Here is a 20,543-nt window from a genome sequence, read left to right as displayed (position 1 = left end):
GCTGCTGTGTAGGATACATTTTCTAAATATATTATTGAGTATATTATACAAGGAAAAAAAAATAAAATTGTACTAAAGAGCTTCGTTCAAATGGCTATCATTTTTTTCCACCAAAGTTTAGGTTAATTTCCTAAGAGCTAGTTCTTTTAAAAAGTTGTGCCGTTTCTATAGGCACTTCTACTCTATGAATTTCAACAAGTTGTTTACTCACTATTAAGCTCAATTTCCTCATCTGTAAAAGGGGAAAATAATTGCGCCTTATATCCTAGAACTTCCGTTAAGTATTATTATGATAATGCAAAAAAAGAGCTTAGTGCAGTGCATGGCACTATTAGTTGCTATTGTTATTAGCAATGTTTTATTCTTAAGTGAACCACATATACATTTGCTTATGCTCTGAAAGGAAAATAGTCTATGGTTTAGAATCATAGAAGAAGCACCGTAAGGTTACTTGAGAGCAGGAGGATGATTTAAACAATCAAAAAGAAAATGAAGTCTGAGCCAGTAGAAGGGAATTGAATAAGTGCCTGGCCATTTGAGGGGCAGGCGTGGGAACTTACCAGAGGATTGCTCTAGGAAGAGGGATTACCATATGCAAAGGTCCAGGGATGGGAGAGCACCATGGCGTCTAGCTTTACGCTATCCTCCTGCTAGAACCACCTCCTGCTACTGTCTCCACCCCTGTTGCACAGGCACATATGTGTGTGTGTGCCTGTGCACACACATGCACAGTTCCAAAACCCCCCTAACAAAGACAGTAGGTGTCTTTCAAAGGCCAGAAGGTAAAACTGAAAGGAGGGTAGTCAGTTAGCATGCCTGCTGCCAGACACAAAGGAGATTAGTATAATTATTTTGTGCTACAAACCCAAAGTGCTTATTATGTGCCGGGCCTTGTGCTATCCCAGGTTACAAAGCTGCATAAGCACAGTCCCTGCCTTGAAGGTACTCACAATCCAACCAGTGAAAGAATGGCAGTGCAGTATAACGTGCTATAATGACAACAGCAACTGTTTATTGTGCTTGGCTTGCACAATCTCATTTAATCTGCAGAACATCCTATCCATCAGATTATTATCTCATTTCACAAATAAGTGAATTATACACACACAAGAAGGGTATCCAGGAAGAACTGAAATCTGAACTGGGTCCTAAATGACAAATCAAGTGTTGTGGAAAGAAGTAAAATTTGGTTGGGTAACTATGGGGGCAGGAGTGCTATCTGGACTCATTCTAAGTAGGGAAATCGTACACAAAGTCCCAGAGAGAGAGATCACAGGTTTCTGTCACCCAAATAGGAATTCATTGATTATTTATCATATGGTCTGGCTGTGTCCCCACCCAAATCTCATCTTAAATTGTAGTTCCCATAATCCCCACGTGTCATGGGAGGGACCCAGTAGGAGATAATTTAATCATGGGGTTACCCTCCTGCTTTTCATGCTGTTCTTGTGATAATGAGTGAATTCTCATGAGATCTAATGGCTTTATAAGGGGCTTCCCCTTTTGCTGGGCACTTCTTCCTGCCACCGTGTGAGGAAGAACATGTTTGCTTCCCCTTCCTCCATGATTGCAAGTTTCCTGAGGCCTTCCCAGGAACCTCTTTAAACTCTTTCCTTTATAAATTACCCAGCCTCAAGAAGTTCTTTATACCAGTGTGAGAATGGACTAATACAATTTACCATAAAATTAGTAAAATAAAAGGGAATTGAGTTCTGCAGTATGATTACATTGTAAATTATTGATTAAGGCAGTTACCATTATGTGTCAAATATACTTTAGAAGGTTACATTGGCTTGGAAATCTGATCACTCTTTATTTATATTTGATCTTAGAACACAGTTTCTCTAATAGCTATGACTAGCCTACTTAAGCTCCTTAAACTACCATCCACTGATTATAAGAAGGCTGAATATACATGTGTCCATGCATTCAGACATATATGTATGTGTGTGTGTGTGTGTTTATTTATATATAAGCATAAATGCTTTTACACATGTATGTATAATTTTCAGTTGCTTTCTGGTCTTTGGGTATTTACACAAATGCTTATGAATGGTACCTAACAGCTCTCAGTGATTCCCACTAGTTTTTTGTGATGCAAGTCATAGGATCTGACTATCTGAATTAAACATGGCAAATCAAAAAAGAAAAATCTCTCACATATTATTTTCAGTATCAATAGTACTATTTTAATGTCCAATAAGAAAATGTTCAGAAATGATCCCACAGAGTGATGTACTATGTGAAAGAAACAAAGAAGTAGGGAAAAAAAAGGAAGAAGAAAAAGAAAAAAAAAAAAAAAAAAAAAAAAAAAAAAAAAAAAAAAAAAGAAAAAAAAAAAAAAAAAAAAAAAAAAAAAAAAAAAAAAGCCAGCTGCCAAAGAGAGCAAATCAATAGATTTACTATGTGCCTTGAGAAGGAAAACATAATCAACCATGTTAAAAACCTCCTCATTGCCCTAAAATGTAATTCTTATGTGCAGTAGTAAGATTTAAAATGGTAATGACACGTGGGCAAAGGTTAAAGAAGTTGACTAAATTTTAAATGCTCAACCATTTAAAAATAATACCCATAAGATTTTCACCAGCCTTTCTACCATTTGTCAATGTCAAAGCAATGATGCAGTTTTATGAGTTTGTCTTGAATTCTCAAATTTGATAAAAAGAGCAAGTGTGCTAGAGAGGTACAAATGCTCTGGGTCATTGCGTCCATTTTTATTAAAATTCTCCATTGTTCAGAGCATGATTTCCTTAAAGGAGCAACCTCATTTTGAGGGGTCATGAATTGGTAGGTCAATGTTAATTTTCTTTCTAAAGATTCTTGAGTCTAAGAACAGGTTGTCATTTAAAAGTAATTAGTTTAATTGAACAAGAAAGTGATTTATGGACTGGAAACACTTTCTGCATGTTCCCTTCCAATTAGCTTGGGACATGTCTGCTTATTTTGAAGTGTACGTTTATGTATTTGGGGTACATGTCCTTTAAGAATTAAATTCTAAAGACTTAAGCAACATGTGCTTTACACAAAGATCAAAATAAATACACAATCGCTGCCATTCACTGAGTTCCTATGATGTGCTGATATTTATTAGCCCCGCATTTTTGAAAGAGGAAAATGAGATGCAAAAATTAACTTTCCTGCATTTATATAAGGCATAACTGGAATTTAAACTTACATCCTTCTGGCTCCAAAAATAAATCCTCTTCTGAAATAGCATGTTTATGTCATATCTTTTGGATTGGACATTGATTTTTTTTCTCTTTGGAATATAAGTCCTTTTAATTTAGAGGAAGAGAAAAAAATAAGAAAGATGAGTTTTGGGCAATTGAAATTTTATTCATTCCTTCTTTGAAGTGTTCCCCTTTTTTTTTTTTTTGCCCACACTCTTATCTACAGTTTCTGAATATCTCTGCCTTTTAACTGCCTGCTGAGCTCTCCTTCTCCCTGTCACAGCATTCTCAAGTTTGATTTCTGCTCCATGCTCTTGCATGTGGCCCTGAAACATCAGACCTTCCAATAATTTTTCTGAATCTCCTCGCCAAGGACTGGAATCTGAATATCCCTTTTCACACACTGCAGCCTGAGGCCAGCCTCACCTACTCCCTCAGGTTTTGTTCTAGAAGATGCCAGCCTAGTTGAAGTTCCACGTCTCCAGCCTGACTGAAAGGAAAGAACTATGGGAAAGAAGGTTTTAAGAGTCATAATCTTACATAAATCACTATGAGTTGTGGTGAAATACTCATTTGCTGCAGTTACAGAGAGATTCCCAACTATAGACTTCAACAGAAAAAAAATACGTTCAAACCCATTTTTATAAAGGCTTAGGAGATGATCAGAAATAAATCTGAAATAAGGCCCCAAGTCCTCACATTACTAAAAATATAATCACTTACCTGTAGGACCACTTGTAAAGTAAATAATAACTTTTGTTATGATTTAAGCCACTATTAGTTTGGTTTTCTGTTACTTGCAGCTGGATGTATTCCTAAGGTCACTAAAGTCAGAGATATATGGTAGGAATTATTGAGCTAAATTTGGGGCATAGTTCTGAGGTACAATGAGGACCCAAAGATGTAGAGAGATGTGGTCTTCACCCTATGGAGTTTGCAATTTACATGGGAGATATAAAAACTATTCTAATGCTACAAGGAAAGTGTCTGTACTTTCACTAACAAGGTACTTGTTAGTGTAACTTTAAAGAGAAAACAGTCTTAGAAACAGCTCTTTAAATAGTACAGCTTTATCAGTATAATTTTAAAAACAGAATATTCAACTCTAATAATCCACAGGAATATAACAAAAATGCAAACTCTAATTATCTATGGATGTAGGAGTTCAAATGACTTTGATTTTCCTCATGGTACTTTTCTGCTCAAAGTAGAACATTTTCAAAATAGAGATAAATACAAAGAGGAAAATTTAAAAAAAACACTTGTATCCCTAGTACCCAGAGAGTCAAAGTTCCTTCTACCTCTATTACTCTAATTTATAGCAGGTTATTTCAATCTAAACAACAGAAACAATATTATTGTAAATATCTTGGAGCAAGCTATGAAGAGAAACAGCTTCTTTGTATGAGAGCCAAATAATATTCACAAATATAAAATATTACAATCCATGGCATACAGAGAATGCCAAATTAACTGCTACTATAAAACACTATAATTCAATTCAATTTAAAATCCTTAGTTTTTAATGCTGTTTCATAACTACTATGTGCAATTTATATTGTCTGTTTAGTTCCCTGCTGTTTCTTTCCTTGCTTCAATATTTTGCCCTAAGAATTTTCATTAATTTGTAAATGTTGTGACTATTATAGAAAAATAATAACAGACACATAAAAATGGATCAACAGCTTAAAATGTTCAATTTTTTCTCCCAACTAGCATCAGGCACTGAGAGGTAGGGAGTAATTTGATTACTAATCAGACTTAACAGTTCAACACTTACCTGTAGAGATCATGGATTTATTATCTTAATTATTTCTCCTTGCTAAGCTTTTACTCATATTTTTTGTTAGCTTTGACTTTTATCTCCCTTTTGAACTTTTGGCTTCAAATCTCCATTATCCTTGTTATATATTTAATGTCAGTATCACCCCAAAATTCATATGTTGAAATCCTAACCCACAAGGTAATGGTATTAGGAGATGGGGGCTTTAGGCGTTAATTAGGTGAAGGTAAAACCTCATGAATGGAATTAGTGCCTTAAAAAAGAAACCCTAGAGAGCTCTCTTACCCATTCTGCCATGTGAGAGCCCAGCAAGAAGATGGCCATCTGTGAACCAGAGAGCAGGCCCTCACCAGAAACTGCAAATCCATGTTGGGCTCCCCAACCTCGAGAGCTGTGAGAAAAAATTTCTTTTGTTTATCAGTCACCCAGTTTATGGTGTTCTATTTTAAGAGCCCAAATTGACAAAGACACCCATGACCCTCATATGTTACCAGTCAAGTGATTCTGCATTTCTCACAAAAACCACTTTCAGCCTTTGCACAGCCAAGTAATGAAGAGCATCAGCAGATACAAACAGGTTGCCTTAGTTTGGTAGGGCTGCCATAACAAGATATCAAGTAATTCAGACAACAGAAATTTATTTTCTCATCGTTCTGGAGGCTAGAAATGACACTTCAAGGTGTCAGCAGGGTTGGTTTCTTCTGAGAGCTGTGAGAGAAGTGCCTGTTTCAGGTCTCTTTTTGGTTTGCAGACGGCCATATTTGTGAGCATGTCTTTGTCCTAATCTCCTCTTCTTATGAAGACACCAGTCACATTGGATTAGGGTTCACACATTGGCCTGATTTAACCCTTACCTCTTTAAAGACGCTGTCTCCAAATACAGTCACATTCTGAGGAACTGAGGGTTAGGACTTCAACATATAAATTACAAGGGGAGGGGGCGGCAGGCAGAGAGTAGGGTGGCACAATTAAGTCCATGACACAGAAATAACCAGAGAGGTGAAAAATTTAAGTATGTATCATGGATTTAGACAGAAGGAATAAGGAACATCTTTTCTAAGTACAGTACATAAAAACCCAAAACACTATACCTTGATTCTGAATTATCTGTGCTGGCAAACATAAAGATCATTGATGGCTGTCAAAAAAGGGCATAGATACCTTCCACATCCCAGAACATGCATGTAGACAGCTCAGAAGAAAGAGAAGAGGATAATGAAGATCTCTAAGAGAGTCCCCAGAGCATGGGGAAACCATGCTTTCACTGTCAGAAGAAGAAACTGCACTTCACAGTAATCTGCCCATCGACGAAAAGAGTTAACCATACAAAAGAGACAAGGGGACAAAGAGTGAGAGCGAGTAGACCCGCAAGAGAATAAGAAATTGTTAAAGAATCCAGATCTATATAAAATCTATATATCTCCACTCTTCAGCGTTCTTTACTTTTAAAGTATGCTTCTTGTGGCTAACTGCGAAAGCAATGATTTTACAATTGTCAAAGAAATTTTAATTTTAATACTGAAAGAGTCTCAGAGTTTTCAAGCTGCACTATTCAACTTGTCATATCTTTTTTCTTTCCTCCAGAAAAACATTAATCCAGAAAGGCAAGCTCTCAGGTGAATTACTTTAATCCAAGTATATTTCCTGATACAATAATTTGCAACAATGATGTTGTCAGCGAAGGATGTGTTTCCTTACTGGGACTTGTGCAAGAAGAGAGTGATTTAGAGCTTCTGGCCAGTGAAAGAACCAAATGACTTCTGCTAGAACCCAGAGGAACAGTAAATCCTATCTTACATCTGGGTTGACATTTTAGTTAGCACAATATACAAATATACTACCTGGTTAAAAAAAATCTATTCTTGAAAATCACTTATTTAATACATGAAGTACAATACACATGCTTGTGTGTATAATGTACTATTCAGCAATTTTTATATGTTGAAGTTTGAGAGCCATGGATCTAAACCAAAGAAACTGAGGAAAAATCAAAATGCAGTGTCTACATACTCAAATAATTCTCCCTTGAGTATGTAGACATTGTACAAGTAGGGCACTGCACAAGTATTCTTATTCAATATAATCTGAACCAGCAGCTGGTCATTTAAACAAAAAGTAAAATTAATGAGGTAACTCTATATAAATACATTCACCTTAATTTTTTTTAAATTGAAAGCATAATATATATCTGTTCACTATTTTTTTGTGTAATGCCAAGGTCTTTACTTTGTGACTCAGCTGATTTTCCTCTATTCTCTTTTTTTGTGCAAATCATACACATAATACATCATTTATGATTTTCAGTTAGTAAAAGGTGACAAAGACACTTACAAACTAATATGAATGTTTAATCTTAGATTTTTTTTCTTTTACAAATTTTATCCTCACCTGATTTGACAGATTTATTTAAACTTATTGACATTTATAGAGCCATTCCATAACATACGCTATTCTCAACTATTTGTGTGGGGAAGTGAGTAAGCCACAGCAGGAGAAAACCCAATAATTCAGTCTGCACACAACTTCTCTTAGTCTGTACCAAAATGAATAAGTAAAGGTTAGAAGATTATTTCAGTACTACCTTCAGAGGCTAAAGTTTTCATTGAAAAGGATATCACTGGAAATTAAAAATCTCAAAAATAATTAAACTTTACTTCAGGTTCAGAATATTTGAGGCTGATTTTTAAATTCAGAATTGAGTCAGATAAGTTATTTTCCCATTTCCCTGAAAACCTTATATGGATTTATTAATAATAAAAATAAGTTGGGCAAGTCTCCACCTGTCCTCCTAGTTAGAGAAGATTTTTCTCAGCAGAGACTGAGAGAAACCCAAAGACTTTCCTTGGGGAACTTGGATAAGGATAGTTGATATAGTCTGGCTCTATGTCCCTACCCAAATCTCATCTCAAATCTTAATCCCCACATGTTGAGGGAGGGACCTGGTAGAAGGTGACTGGATTATAGAAGCAGTTTCACCCCTGCTGTTCTTGTGATAGTGAGGGAGGTCTCAAGAGAGCAGATGGTTTAATAGTGTGACACTCCCCCTTCACTTGCTTTCTCTCCTGCGCAATGTAAGACGTGCCTTGCTTCCCCTTCGCCTCCCACCATGATTGTAAGTTTTCTGAGACCTCGCCAGCCATGCAGAACTATAAGTCAATTACATTTTTTTCTTTATAAATTACCTAGTGTCAGGTAGTATCTTTATAGCAGTGTAAGAATGGACCAATACAATTGTTTTAAGGGAATCAATTTCTATTGCTCAAGTTTGCTTTGTATGCCCTAAAATTGATCTTCCTGAAATATGCACTTCCAGTCATGTTGATTTCCACCTACTTTTTTGTAATTAGCTTTATATTTTACAACCAAAAGACACATCTCTCTTCATCTGGTGGTCTTATTTAAGTGCTTTGAACTTAGAAAAACATCTGAGAAACAGACAATTTGAAGTATTGCACAGATATTGATACAACAAATGGCTTTCATGACTGGGCAACAAATCCAATTGCAAGTCAAACACTGTAATTTCCAATCCTTAGCTTTCAGTACAATAGAAGAAGGACCTAATTAAGTTGTCATTTGAAAGGTCATCAAAAACATTTTTTGTGTGTGCGATCACTATGTGATTTTAGCCTTATAACTCTGAAAAAATTCAAAGAATTAAATGACATTGCCATAACAAACCTCTTTCCATTCCCGTCTACTTATGTGAACATGTTTGTTAAAGGAGTAAGAGAAGAAACGACATCTACATATATTTGTAAAAGAGCAGAATCTATAACATGAAATGCTTCACAGAGGAAGCCACAACAAATGAGCCTGTTTAATTCACCTCATTTAAGCAGAATCAATTTACTCCTTAATTTGTTAATATTTAACAAGAGGATGAATAGAAACTACCAAAGTTGAATTTAAATATTTAATGACTTAAAGTCTGAAATTCTGTGTGAAAGAGGTAATTTTGGTGGTGGGAGTGGGTAACAAACGAATGGTACTGTAGCTATCCAAAGTACATTCCAGTTTGCTAACTCAGAAGGCAAGAAACATTTGCTTCTTAAGAATGCAATGGACCTTCCTGTAGTAAATAACGTGGTGGATTTATCATTGATGTTTCTCCTGGAGACACATACTATGTAAAATGGACAACTTGACCTAATGACCTTTACTCTGCCTTTAATGAAAAAAGACTGAGTTATCAGACAGTCCTAAGGATGTATTAATTATTTCTTTACCACACTTCAGTGTACTCTGTCATTACAGAAACACTTCGTTACATTAAAAAGGTATAAACGAAAGTCTAAACTAACAAAAAATGCTTCTAAACCTTTGAACAGTCTTTCAAAACCTATGTCTTCTGCATTTTTTTCTTGTGGTGAGCTATAATGCTTCTCATTCTTCCTTCCTCAAAAAAAATTTACAGAGGAGTGTGACTATCTCTACTTAGAACCAAGTCTATCTTTCACAAAGAAAGCCAACTTCACATGAATTCAATGATGATCTTTTGAAGGAGCCAGAAGAGCCATATCATTTTATCCTCATGCATGACTGAGGGGTATAAAATCCCTATTCCACCTCTAGGACTTGTGCACAACCCACAAACACACACACAAATAGCAACATGGGTGAGATTTAGCGAACTAGAGGGACAATCAATTCTAATTTTTCACTCTAAAACAATTTCATTAGAGATAGCAATGCTGGAAATGGCACTTTATAGTTGACTTCCACCAAATTATGATGCAGCTCAGATTCGAAATTTCTATTGTCTTTGGCAGAAGTTTTAAAAACCATTTTTATTTACTCCAAACTATCTGAACAAAGCCAGCACAGGCCCTTTGCAATTTTTACATCAAGTGCTTCATGCTGTAGTTAAGTAAGCAATAGAAATCAAAGGAAGCATTAAGAGAAGGAATCAGGACATCATTTATTGATTGGTGGCATTTTGGGGATTTAAAATTTTTGTTTTAGTATATAACTGCACTTTATTACCATTTTATCCTTAAAATGTAATAAGTACAAACTGCTTCCGTAATGATAGAAAAGCCTTCTCAGCTTTAATGAAAACTTTTATTTGCTACTGAAACTTTTATTATTTCCAAATGGTAACACAAGCAAGAAAATGTCACTACTTTTATTTGAGGAAAAACTTTAGCAAATCAAATAATTTTGTTCTTGGGTGAATTTTAAGACATTTAGATTTGTTGTATTTATGCTTATTGTTTTCATTTACTTTTGATAAATTAAAACCAAAAAATATGTACACATAGACACTATTACAAAATTAGCCTCTAATCAGCTATCAAAGTACTAGATGCTTACATACGGCCATCCTCTGTCAGATGTTGGTCTAATCCAGACAAAAATGTTTATATATTTAGGCTCCTGTACATTTCAGTTGCTGACTATGTGAGGCAACATATGGTGACGGTGAAGAGCAGTGGCTCTGAAGCTATGCTGTCTGGCTTTGTATTCCAGCCCTGACCCTTCCTAGCAGTGCTACCTCTAGAAACTTCTCAGTTCTCAAATCTCTTATTTGTAAAAATGAGGGTGACTAAAAACCGGCATGATGGGAAGATTTAATAAGATAGTTCATGTAAAACATTAGAATAGAGCCTGGCACATGGTACACACTTAATAAATATTTAGTTTTAACAAAGTTTTCAGTTGTGAATACATTCACCTCTAGATTGGATTCACCATCCAGTGATATAATTTATTCGATAAACATTTGTTGAGTTTTATTTTGTTCTGAATACTGTCCTAAATAATGGTGGCAGAGGCATTAATAAGATATGGTGCCTACTTTTCAGAAACTTACATTTAAGTGAGAAGTATTTGTTGCCATCTTAATATCTTTTCTAAAGAGTACCATGAAACATACTCTTTCATTAAATCATAAATTTTCCCTTTTCCCGGTAGGCTTGGAACTAATGGAGCTTCAGAAAAATTTGATTTTAGTTTCTGAAATCTTAATCATGCTCAGTTTAATAAATAGCTACAGGTTTTTTTCACATTTTAAAATAGATGATTAAATGGTCTAATCAGATTCTAGCTAGCCAAAACTTGAAAAACATAGGAAGACAACCATGACTGACACATTTATTTTCCCAAATGCAAACATACTGCAAACATCAGCTGCAGAAAAATAATGCTGTTTACATCTTACGTGGCCCACAGTTAACTAAAATTGCACAGCAGTTTAGCACCAAAATGTTAAGGTACCTAAATTAAATTCAACTTGAGACAAAATAAGAAGTTCATTTAATCATAGCTATATCACCTTTCTAAAAGTTCTGAAACTAATTTCCAATATGGCATCTTATATGGCTTTAGTTTTTTCTAACATTCTCATTTATGTTATTACACTCAGAGAATTCATTAAAAAGTAAAATCTTGAAGTTTGGGTATAAGTTCCAACACAATGACTAATGCGGTATTTCAAACATCACAAACTCCAAATGATCTCAAATATGTTGTTCTTTGCTAATTTGCTGCTCCTAAAAATATGCAATAAATGCAATTAAAAAGGAAAGTATCTTCAATTTAGTTGCAAGATTGGCTACTATATTTATCTTCTTACTAGATGTATCATAATAAAAAACCATATAATATGCATTACATTGTTTAATTCAGGAGGAAATTGGATATTCTCCCTTCCAATTAAAAAAAAGAAACCTTTTTTTTTTTTTTTTGGCAACAGCCAATAATGATGGTGTTCTTTCTAGAATACATTGAATATTGCCAAAATAGGTCCTCTAAGGAGTTCACCCACCTAAAACAATTGAAGATCATGAGTAAATACACAGGCACACAACTCCTTCCTCTCTTTTTCTGTGCCATAAAACCTTCCTTGATTAAAATACTTTTAAAAGACCCTTATGATCCTTTTGAGATTGGGCAGATAAAAACCCTGAAATAATACTCCCTCTTCCCAATAAAACTTCCTTCAGTACTGAATAAACTCACACTTCACTTATGTGCAAGCTACGGTGAGACTGCATCTCTCAGTCTCAAATCTCCAAACGAATGTATATTTTGGTAATCTCTTCTTTTGCATCTAAACACACATATTCCACACCACAGGATCTTCCTGATCCCAGCGAAGGTCCTTGCTTGAGGTATGCGTTTTTCACATCCATTTTATAATCCTTCCAGGGTGAAAATTTCAAAAGGGGCGAACGTGGGTGAAATAAACGAAGAAGGGGAGGGAGGAGACATGATGCCTGGGATTTCTGCCATCCTCCCTGCAACCCAGAATTAGTATATTTTTTCCTCTCTTCAGCCCTCCCCCTCGCTCCCCTCTCGCCCCTTCCCTCCGCAGCAGGAGGGAGGAGGGGCAGCTGGCTGAAGTCGCCACCTGCCGCAGCGTGGAAAAGCTCCAGTTGTCACTTACCCAGCTGGGTGAGAATGGCTCATTTTTGCAGGATCCCTTTTGGACCCCGCGGCAGGTGCGGAGGGTGGGTGCGTGGGCCCCGTGCACGCTGGCGCTGCGACAGTCGCGCTCGCGGGGTGGCTCCGCACTGAGGTTGCCTGTGCGCGGGCACCTGGGCTGGGCCGCCGCCGCCCCTGGGCGCCCGGGATACCCGCAGCCTCCCGAGCCCCCACCCTCCCTCGGTATCCACAGCCTCCCGGTTGCTAAGGGAGGAGAGAGGCGAGCGCCCAGGGTCTGGAGAAGCGGAGGCGCTGCTGGAACCGAGCCTGCGAAAGCTGGAAGTGATGCCAGTTTCTACCCCTTTTTCTGGGCCCTGATATGGGTGGAGACCCAGGCGAGCCCCTGCTCTGTTGCTCTGGGGCGCGAGTTCCCCAGGCACCCGTAATCTGAAAACACAAACACGCGCGCGTATATAAACAGCCACAAGCACACATTTTGGCTGGCGTGCTTCCTGCTAGGCCCTGGGGAAGGAAGGACTGGGAGCAGCTACTGCGTGATGCGGTAGTTTCCAGTGATAAAACAGCGAGTGCAAATTCAAGGAAAAGAAGGACGTCTCTCAATCTGTTTTGGGTTTTGAATTTGTTTCTGCATCTGTAAGGTATTACAATCGACTCATTTCCTCCTCGGAAAACCCCTACTTGGCCTAACTGAGATCCCCACTTCCAGCAAGCAGAGCTGACAGTGCTGGCTTTCGAAAGGTGGGGGAAAGCACTCGAAATAGTATTTGTATTGGAATCAAGTACATGGAATGCAGGGCTTAGATGAAGCAGCCTGGATTTAAATGAGGATCTCACTGTGGAAGTTTAAGCGCTGGACTCAGATAACCTATTCTTGTTTTGTTCTTGCTTGGTCAAGTGTTTTGCAGAATGACTGGATCTCTGGCCTCAGGTTCCTCATGTATAAGTGAAGGGTTAGACACACCAGTGGTGACTGAGCTTTCTAGGGTGTCTGTTCTGGGTCAGCCACACTCAGAGGTGGGAAGAACATCACCTGATTAATGTCATTCTGCTTTTCCCCACGTGGTAAAGGCCCACTGAGTATGACAGAGATCAAACTCCTTCCTGCACCATTCAGGGCTCCACATCACCTAGCCCCAGCATCCCGCCCCAGCCTCTGTGACCAGTTTCTCCATTCTCACTACCTTAAACTCTAGCAATACCAAACTCTTGCACTATCCCTCTAGTGGGAACATATTTTCACCCGTGACTACTTGAAAAACTTCTATTCATCCACTTCCTCTTTGACATCCTCGGGTGTGCCGATGGCTCTGACCTCTGTGGGCCACTCAGCCAGGACACGCCTCTGTTTTATACTTACACCCTTGCTGAAGTAGATGGCTGCCTTTTCTACTCAAATGCAAGCTCCTCCATTTCATTTTGTACATCTATTTTATTTATCTATATTCTTAAAAGGGAGCAACAGTTTAATAAACATTTGCAGCATAAATGAAGGGGGAAAAAAGAAAACTCTTTTGAGTGGTCGCATTTGTTCTGAGTTGTTACTAAATGCTCTCCTCAGCCTTTTATTGAACATTTACTATCTCATTTAATCCTCATCTTCATTTTATGAGATAGGTTTTTTTCTCCATTGCATAGCTATCAAAACTAATACATAAAGAAATTATTTTTTCTAATATCTACAATAGCTTCCCACTGGAAAAGCTAGGGTTCAAATCCAGACCTCTCTGATTTTAGCCTGCAAGTGCTTTTAACAATTACAAGTTGATTTATTTTTCCATGACCCTATAAATCGCCATAGAAGCCAGATATGCTATACCATTAGAGGTTTTGGACTTGAGTAACCAGAGCCATTACAAGAAAAAAAAAATAGGATGCTAGCTCAGTTGCTTAGATCCTGAGACTGAAGGATTCAAGGCTGCTTTGGGAACCAAATGGCTAGAACTAGACTAAGGCAGAGGTCATCTCCCTTCACCCCTCTACCATATGTCTATCCCCACTAACAGTGGTTCCCATTTGAGGTTGCCCTTAATGCTCACTGTAAGTAGATATCACCTGGATAAAAATCAGGATGGGGAAAGGAGCAGGAGGAAGAACTAGAAAGATACACTATAACTTGCCCAGATGCTGGCAATCCCTAAGGATGATGTAAATAATGTAATTTTATATAGGTACTAGTTGTTATATAGTAATTCACTTTTGCAAATAGAAAATGGCACTTTCTCACTGGTAGAATGAGAAAGAAAATTTAGATATGCTATTTAGATACTCAGGATTCTATAGAAAAGATTCCCCAGCACTCTGCAGACAGTGAGGTACCCTCAACAGCATGTATTAATTCATAAATGGGGTTTGAGTTCTCCACCCCTGTGAGCTCCACAATTTCACATTTCTGATGAAAACTGCAAGGAAGCTACTACTTCTCACTTCAGAAAATACTCACTGTGAAAATGTATTGGGAATTTAGCCAGAATGAATTTTTATGTTAATTTCTAGAATGGAGATAGGGAAAGGGAATAAAGAAAAAAAAAAAAAACTAAATTAAACTGTTTCAAGACCAAATAGTCACTGGAGTCCTTTTCATTTTCTCACAGGAAAAAAAAAGTCCCCAGATGTCCCCAGAAGTGTCATAAATTTGTAAAAAGATTTCTGCTTTATAGAAAGGCCTGTGAAATGAGAGTTGGGGTCAGGAGACTGAGAGAAGTAGAAGGGCGGGGTTCGGGGAGAGGTAAGGATTCCACATACAGTGTTGATTGGATCTTCATTTAGGGTGGACAGCAGCTGGACTTAGGAATCACAGATCTAAACTATCAGTAACATCAGTAACTGTCTTATTTGTTTTCTGTTGCTGTAAGAGAATACCACAGGTAAGGTAATTTATAATGAAATTTATTTCTTACAGTTCTGGAGGCTGTGAAGTCCAAAGTTAAGAGACCACATCTGGAGAGGGCTTTCTTGCTGCATCATAACATCACTGAGAGCATCACATGGTGAGAGGGCAAGCACATGTCAGCTCAGGTCTCTCCTTCTCTTCTTATAAAGCCACTAGTGTCATCATTGGGGGTTCCTCTTTAATAACCTTATCCAATCCTAATTACCTCCCAAAGTCCCCATCTCCAAATACTATCAACATACGAATTCAGGATTAAGTTTCCAACAAAGGAAATTTGGAGGGCACATTCAAACCATAGCAGTGATCAGGCCTTGGATCAGAGGTAGGCAATGTATACTTGCCAACTACATCTTATCCACTGCCTGTTTTTGTACAGTATGTAAACTTGGAAGGGCTGCTACAGTTTTAAATGCTTGGAAAAATTCAAAAGAATAATATTATTATATGAAACATGAAAATTATATGAAATTCACATTTTATTGTTAATAAAGTTTTATTGGAATATGCCGATGACCATTTTTTTTTTTTACAAATAATCTATGCTTTCATGTAACAATGGCAGAGTAGTTGCAACAATCACCTTATGCCCCATGAAACCTAAAATGCTTGCTATCTTTCCCATTACAGAAGAAGTTTGCTGACCTCTGGCCTAACTTATCACTACAACTGGAGATGTAACTTGCCCTCACAGACGTCAAGAACAAAGACTAGTACTATATTCCCAGTATCTATCACCTCTGTGCCTCTCACAGAAGGTACTGAATAAATAGGCAAATGAAGGAATGAATGAATAGATTGGAGAAATAAGTTTTCCCATGTGTTTATTATTCTCCTGAAAGACAGAGTTCATGTTATCAAGACTTTCTCCCCAGATGTAATCCCAAAGGCATTTCGGAGATCTTCAAGGCTACCACTCCCATCTTAGGCCTAGAGTGTCAGGACCTTAAAGCATGATGATTTGCTGTGATCCAGGGCTACCTTCTTTATCATCATTACATAAGACCTCAGTGGGAGGCGAGTAAGGTAAGCATTTCATCAGGACGTGCTCTTTTGTGCAGAAGGTTAAATTTGCAAGAGAGCTTCCTAATACCTTACATTCCTCAGTGTTAGCTTGGGTTGCTCAAAACGATCACATTGAGAGACTGAAGAATGGAGTGCCGATGTACAAAATTTTACTTCCAACCTTTGATAATAAGAAAACCTTGAAATTGTTTTCTGTGGTCTGAATGTCCCCCAAAATTCATGTGTTGATATTTAATCACAAATGTGATTGTATTAACAGGTAAGTCTTTAGGACATGATTAAGACACGAGAGTAAAACGTCATGAATGGGGTTAAGGCCCTTATAAAAGGGAGAATGGATTCACTGCCTCTGTCCATTTTCCCATCTGGGACAGTTTCACCCTCTCCAGAGGACACAATAATCAGCTACCATCTTGGAAGCAGAAAGCAGCCCTCACCAGACACCAAACCTTCTAATGCTTTGATCTTTGACTCCCAGCCTCTAGAACAGTGAGAACTGAGTTTCTATTCTTATAAATGACCCAGCCTGTAGTATTTTGTTATAGCAGCACATACAGACTAAAACAATAAGCTTAATTCCAGTGAGCTGTTTATTGAAGCATGGCATCAGATCCAGGAAAGGCTGAGCAGACATATTCAAAGAAGAAAGTGACAAACCCAAGGGTACATCACCAATTTACAGTTCTGAACAACCTGAATAGGCAAGCTGTCTCCAGATCCTTCCATCTCTATTTTTCAGTTGGATCAAATGTGCAAACTGATGAGTTGGAATGGGGACAGCCAATTGACTTATTTAGTGGCCACGGGAAATCGGTGACATTTTCTAGGCCTGTGGTCTCAGAGATGAACAGAACTCCTATCTTCTCTCAAATTTGAAGTCTATTGGGTAAAATGACATGCAAAGAATGACAAGCAAAGTGCCTAATGCTATGATGCAAACATGTGTAAGGTACAACATGGAGTGTCTTCTAACTAATGTTCCTGCCCCTCACCCCACAACAGGTCCAGCTATGTACCTACTGTCTCTGATGCTAAACATCACTTCACAATAACCACATTATTACTTCTTCTACCCTTGAGACCCTGATTATTTCTCACTGTCCTGTCCCAGAGTTTCTATACTAGGAGAGGGAAGAGAATGTCAATGTTAGACAAAAGAGAAGAAGAAGAGAAACATAAAGATCATTGGAGAGAAATAGCTACTAAGAGAGCTCCAAGGAGAATAAGGGACATTTATTTTTACATTATATTTCTGATGAATGCATTCTCCACCCCACCCCAAAATGTTTGTCTAGAGAAGTCAGGAAGAACTCACAGAAGAGTCAGGGCTTAAGATGAGGCTTAAAAGATATGTAGGAGTTGGCTGTGGAGATGGAAGTTGGGGAAAAGAGGCAAGTCTTCCCCATGCCAAGACTCTCCATCAAAGCCTCTCCAGGTGAGGGCAGACTCAGCCCATCTCTGTAGACACTGTCCTGGCTTCTGTAATCTGAATATTCATGGAGGCTGGGATTTGGAACCAAGGAAAGGAGAGGAAGAAGAGGAATGGTAGGAGGAGATAACTTCATCAAGGAAATGCGACTCAAACAGGGCTCAGGTGTGTCAAACTGCTGCTGCGAGGTGGCCTCCTCTTCTACTGTGGATTGTGGGCGTCACTCTGGCCCCCACTCGCATACTGTGCTGTTGGTGTGCACGCCTCCTCTCCTCCAACCCTAGCATAAATTCCTGATCTATCCTTCAGTATCAATCAAATTACCATGATATAGAAAGTATTTAACAAGTATTTCTTGAACTGTGATAGAAAGAGTGTAATCCATGTTTTCCATGACTCTCCATTTGGAGGAGAGGACATGAAAAAATGTGACATAAAAAGTGTGATAAATGGATATTTCTTTGGCTCTGGCCCCATCCATGTATGAGTGAACTTGTGAGATATTAAGAAGCTCAGCATTTCTATTATTGTCCACCATTAGCCAAAAATGCATTCTAAACAACAGGCGTTGAATTTTGGGAGAGGAACTGAGTAGAGCCATCACAATGGTCTGATGTAATTGAAGGCTAGGTTAGCTTATTTGATCCAGTGTTTCTGAAGCAGCTACAAATGGCTGATACTACTGTTTGCCATTAGAAATAGATACTATACTTGCAATTCACAGAACTAAGGGTCCACTTGGCCCAAGATCAGAAAATATCCATTGACCTTATATATCAGGTACTCTGAATCTTCACGTCTGTGAAGTGAGTTTTATTTTTAGCACTATTTCACAAATGAGGAAGCTGAGGTTCAGATAGGTTAAACACCAGCTGGTAAGTAGCACAACTTCAAATCCCGTTGTCTATGTTTCTAGAACCCACACCCCTAAACACTTTTCTGTATTGCTTCCCACATCCAAGAGGTAAGAAGGCATAAAAACACAAAGGGGAGGTAATAACTGCAAGGTCACTGATCTCAAATAAAAGCTGTTCTCAGTTTTGCCAACTGTTCTTCTCCCAACCCTCATCACTCACAATGACTCAGTAATGTGGCTGGTGAAAAACAAAACTGAAAAGAAGGAATTTCATTCATTACCACACATCTGTTTTCTAACAGAGTAAGTAGTATACTCCATGCCCTCTCACCCTTAAGAGCAACCATCTTCAAAACATTTTTATAGCTTCATTTGGTTTAAATGACATTGGAGTTGGTTCCTCCATGGAAACATAGCAGCACTGGTCTTCAAACATTCCTGCATCATAAATTGCTGGCTGAATTGCTTTATTCTCTTCCTCTCCACAGCTAGGAGAACAGGAGGAACTGTGAGCCTTTGAATTAAATTGTATAGACAAGAAATTATGCTTCTTAAACTTAAGTTATAAGTAGATTGTTGGTCTCAAACAGAAGACTAGGATTTTTCATTTGGAAGGTAGATGATAAAGCTCATAGAACAAACCATGTGAACTATACTATCTTTTTTTGAAAAAATAAGAGCATAACTTTATTACTTACACATTCATGTTGTAACTCAAACTTGATTAAGGAAATGCCACCTGATGGGACTTTAAGACATAGACATTGATTAGGTAAAGATTCTTTTTAGTAATGACCATATTAGTTTCATGGAAATAAGCACCCTTAAAGGAGTTCATGGATTTTTCACATAAGGCTTAAATATTCTCCAGACAAGCATGCTTTCACTAGTAAATTGCTTAGCCAACTCTTTCTCCCTAAGGGCACACAGGTTAAAAAAGGTTTTGTTGCTGTTGGAGTGATCACAAATTCTGAACTAATGAGAATTTCTTATTATGATAAAAGACAATAACTCAATGGAAGCTGTGGAACAAACATCAAAGAAAATACAAAGAGAAAAACACATTTCTAGAGTGGGAGTTTGGAGAGAATGATTATTCACTGGTGAATTGCAGGAAAACCCAAAGCAGTAAAAATAAATTAATAAATAGGAAGATTAAAACAGCAAAATCATGCTCCTAAGGCTCTGCAGATTCACTTGAAAATAAAAATCTAAGGACTCCTTGATAAATTGACTATTTGTAATACGATCGCCATAGCTGACCCAAGATCAGAATTGTGGGGTTTCTTCGTTCCTCTGGGCTTCTTTTTCAATAAGTTTTTCTCTCACTTAAAGGCCACATCAAAATCCACCTTTTAGTTGAGGAGAGAGAATCATGACTACAGGGTTTATTCTCTGCACCTGTGCAAGCCTGTCACCATAGGGAGCTTTTATCCCTGAGCTAACTGGTCAGTCAGACAGGACGTGAGAAAATGCTCTGATGAGCCAAGGTTCTGCAACATTGGAAACAGAAGCACAAAATTTTATGGTGCTCATTGTTCTGATGTGTTCTGTACTCATACACAGCAACAAAGGCTATTTCCTAAGCTGTAAGCCAAGGGGAAAAGCAACATGGTTAACACTGGAGTGTGCTATGGTGTGGGGAAATATTTAGTAAGCAGGAAAAGAAGTTGAGAGGGGAATATACAACTTTACTCACTAAAAAGGCAAATAAATGAAAAAGAAACAGGCAAAGTCCATAAAGAAGGTGCATAGTTTCATTATTCATAATCACAAAAAGTAGAAAACCCACAAATCCCCTCCAGTTTGCTTGGCATTGTGCCTTTGCACTTAGACTTGAGTAGTCATGCTGGTGATATTGTAAATTCTGAGAAATTTCTTCAGATATGCCAAAAATGCATTGTTATGAAAAATGGATTTAAGAAAAAGTAAGAGGTTCCAGCTCCCCTGTTTTGTCCATATGTAAATCAGAGACCTATTTTTGAATTAGAATTCGATCACTG

The 20,543-nt window shown here is 37.8% G+C and overlaps 1 protein-coding gene across 4 annotated transcripts in view; it reads right to left on the bottom strand.

Annotated features, from left to right (window-relative positions):
• The window catches only part of ERICH3 (glutamate rich 3), a 108,774-nt gene extending 95,885 nt beyond the window's left edge, over positions 1-12,889 (bottom strand). For 2 of the 4 annotated variants that reach the window (XM_017531693.2, XM_017531720.2), the window contains exon 1: positions 12,344-12,887. In XM_017531693.2, coding sequence (XP_017387182.1) covers positions 12,344-12,366 — 23 coding nt within the window. In that variant the 5' untranslated portion in view covers positions 12,367-12,887. Of the gene's footprint in view, positions 1-12,343 lie in introns of all 4 variants that reach the window. The other 2 variants (XM_017531703.2, XM_017531711.2) reach the window with 2 other exon arrangements.
• Positions 12,890-20,543: the final 7,654 nt, after the last annotated feature.

Source organism: Cebus imitator, unplaced genomic scaffold (genome assembly GCF_001604975.1).
Source record: "Cebus imitator isolate Cc_AM_T3 unplaced genomic scaffold, Cebus_imitator-1.0 Scaffold3, whole genome shotgun sequence".
In the NCBI taxonomy this organism is placed as follows: domain Eukaryota; kingdom Metazoa; phylum Chordata; class Mammalia; order Primates; family Cebidae; genus Cebus; species Cebus imitator.
This window is presented reverse-complemented; position numbering and strand designations above follow the sequence as displayed.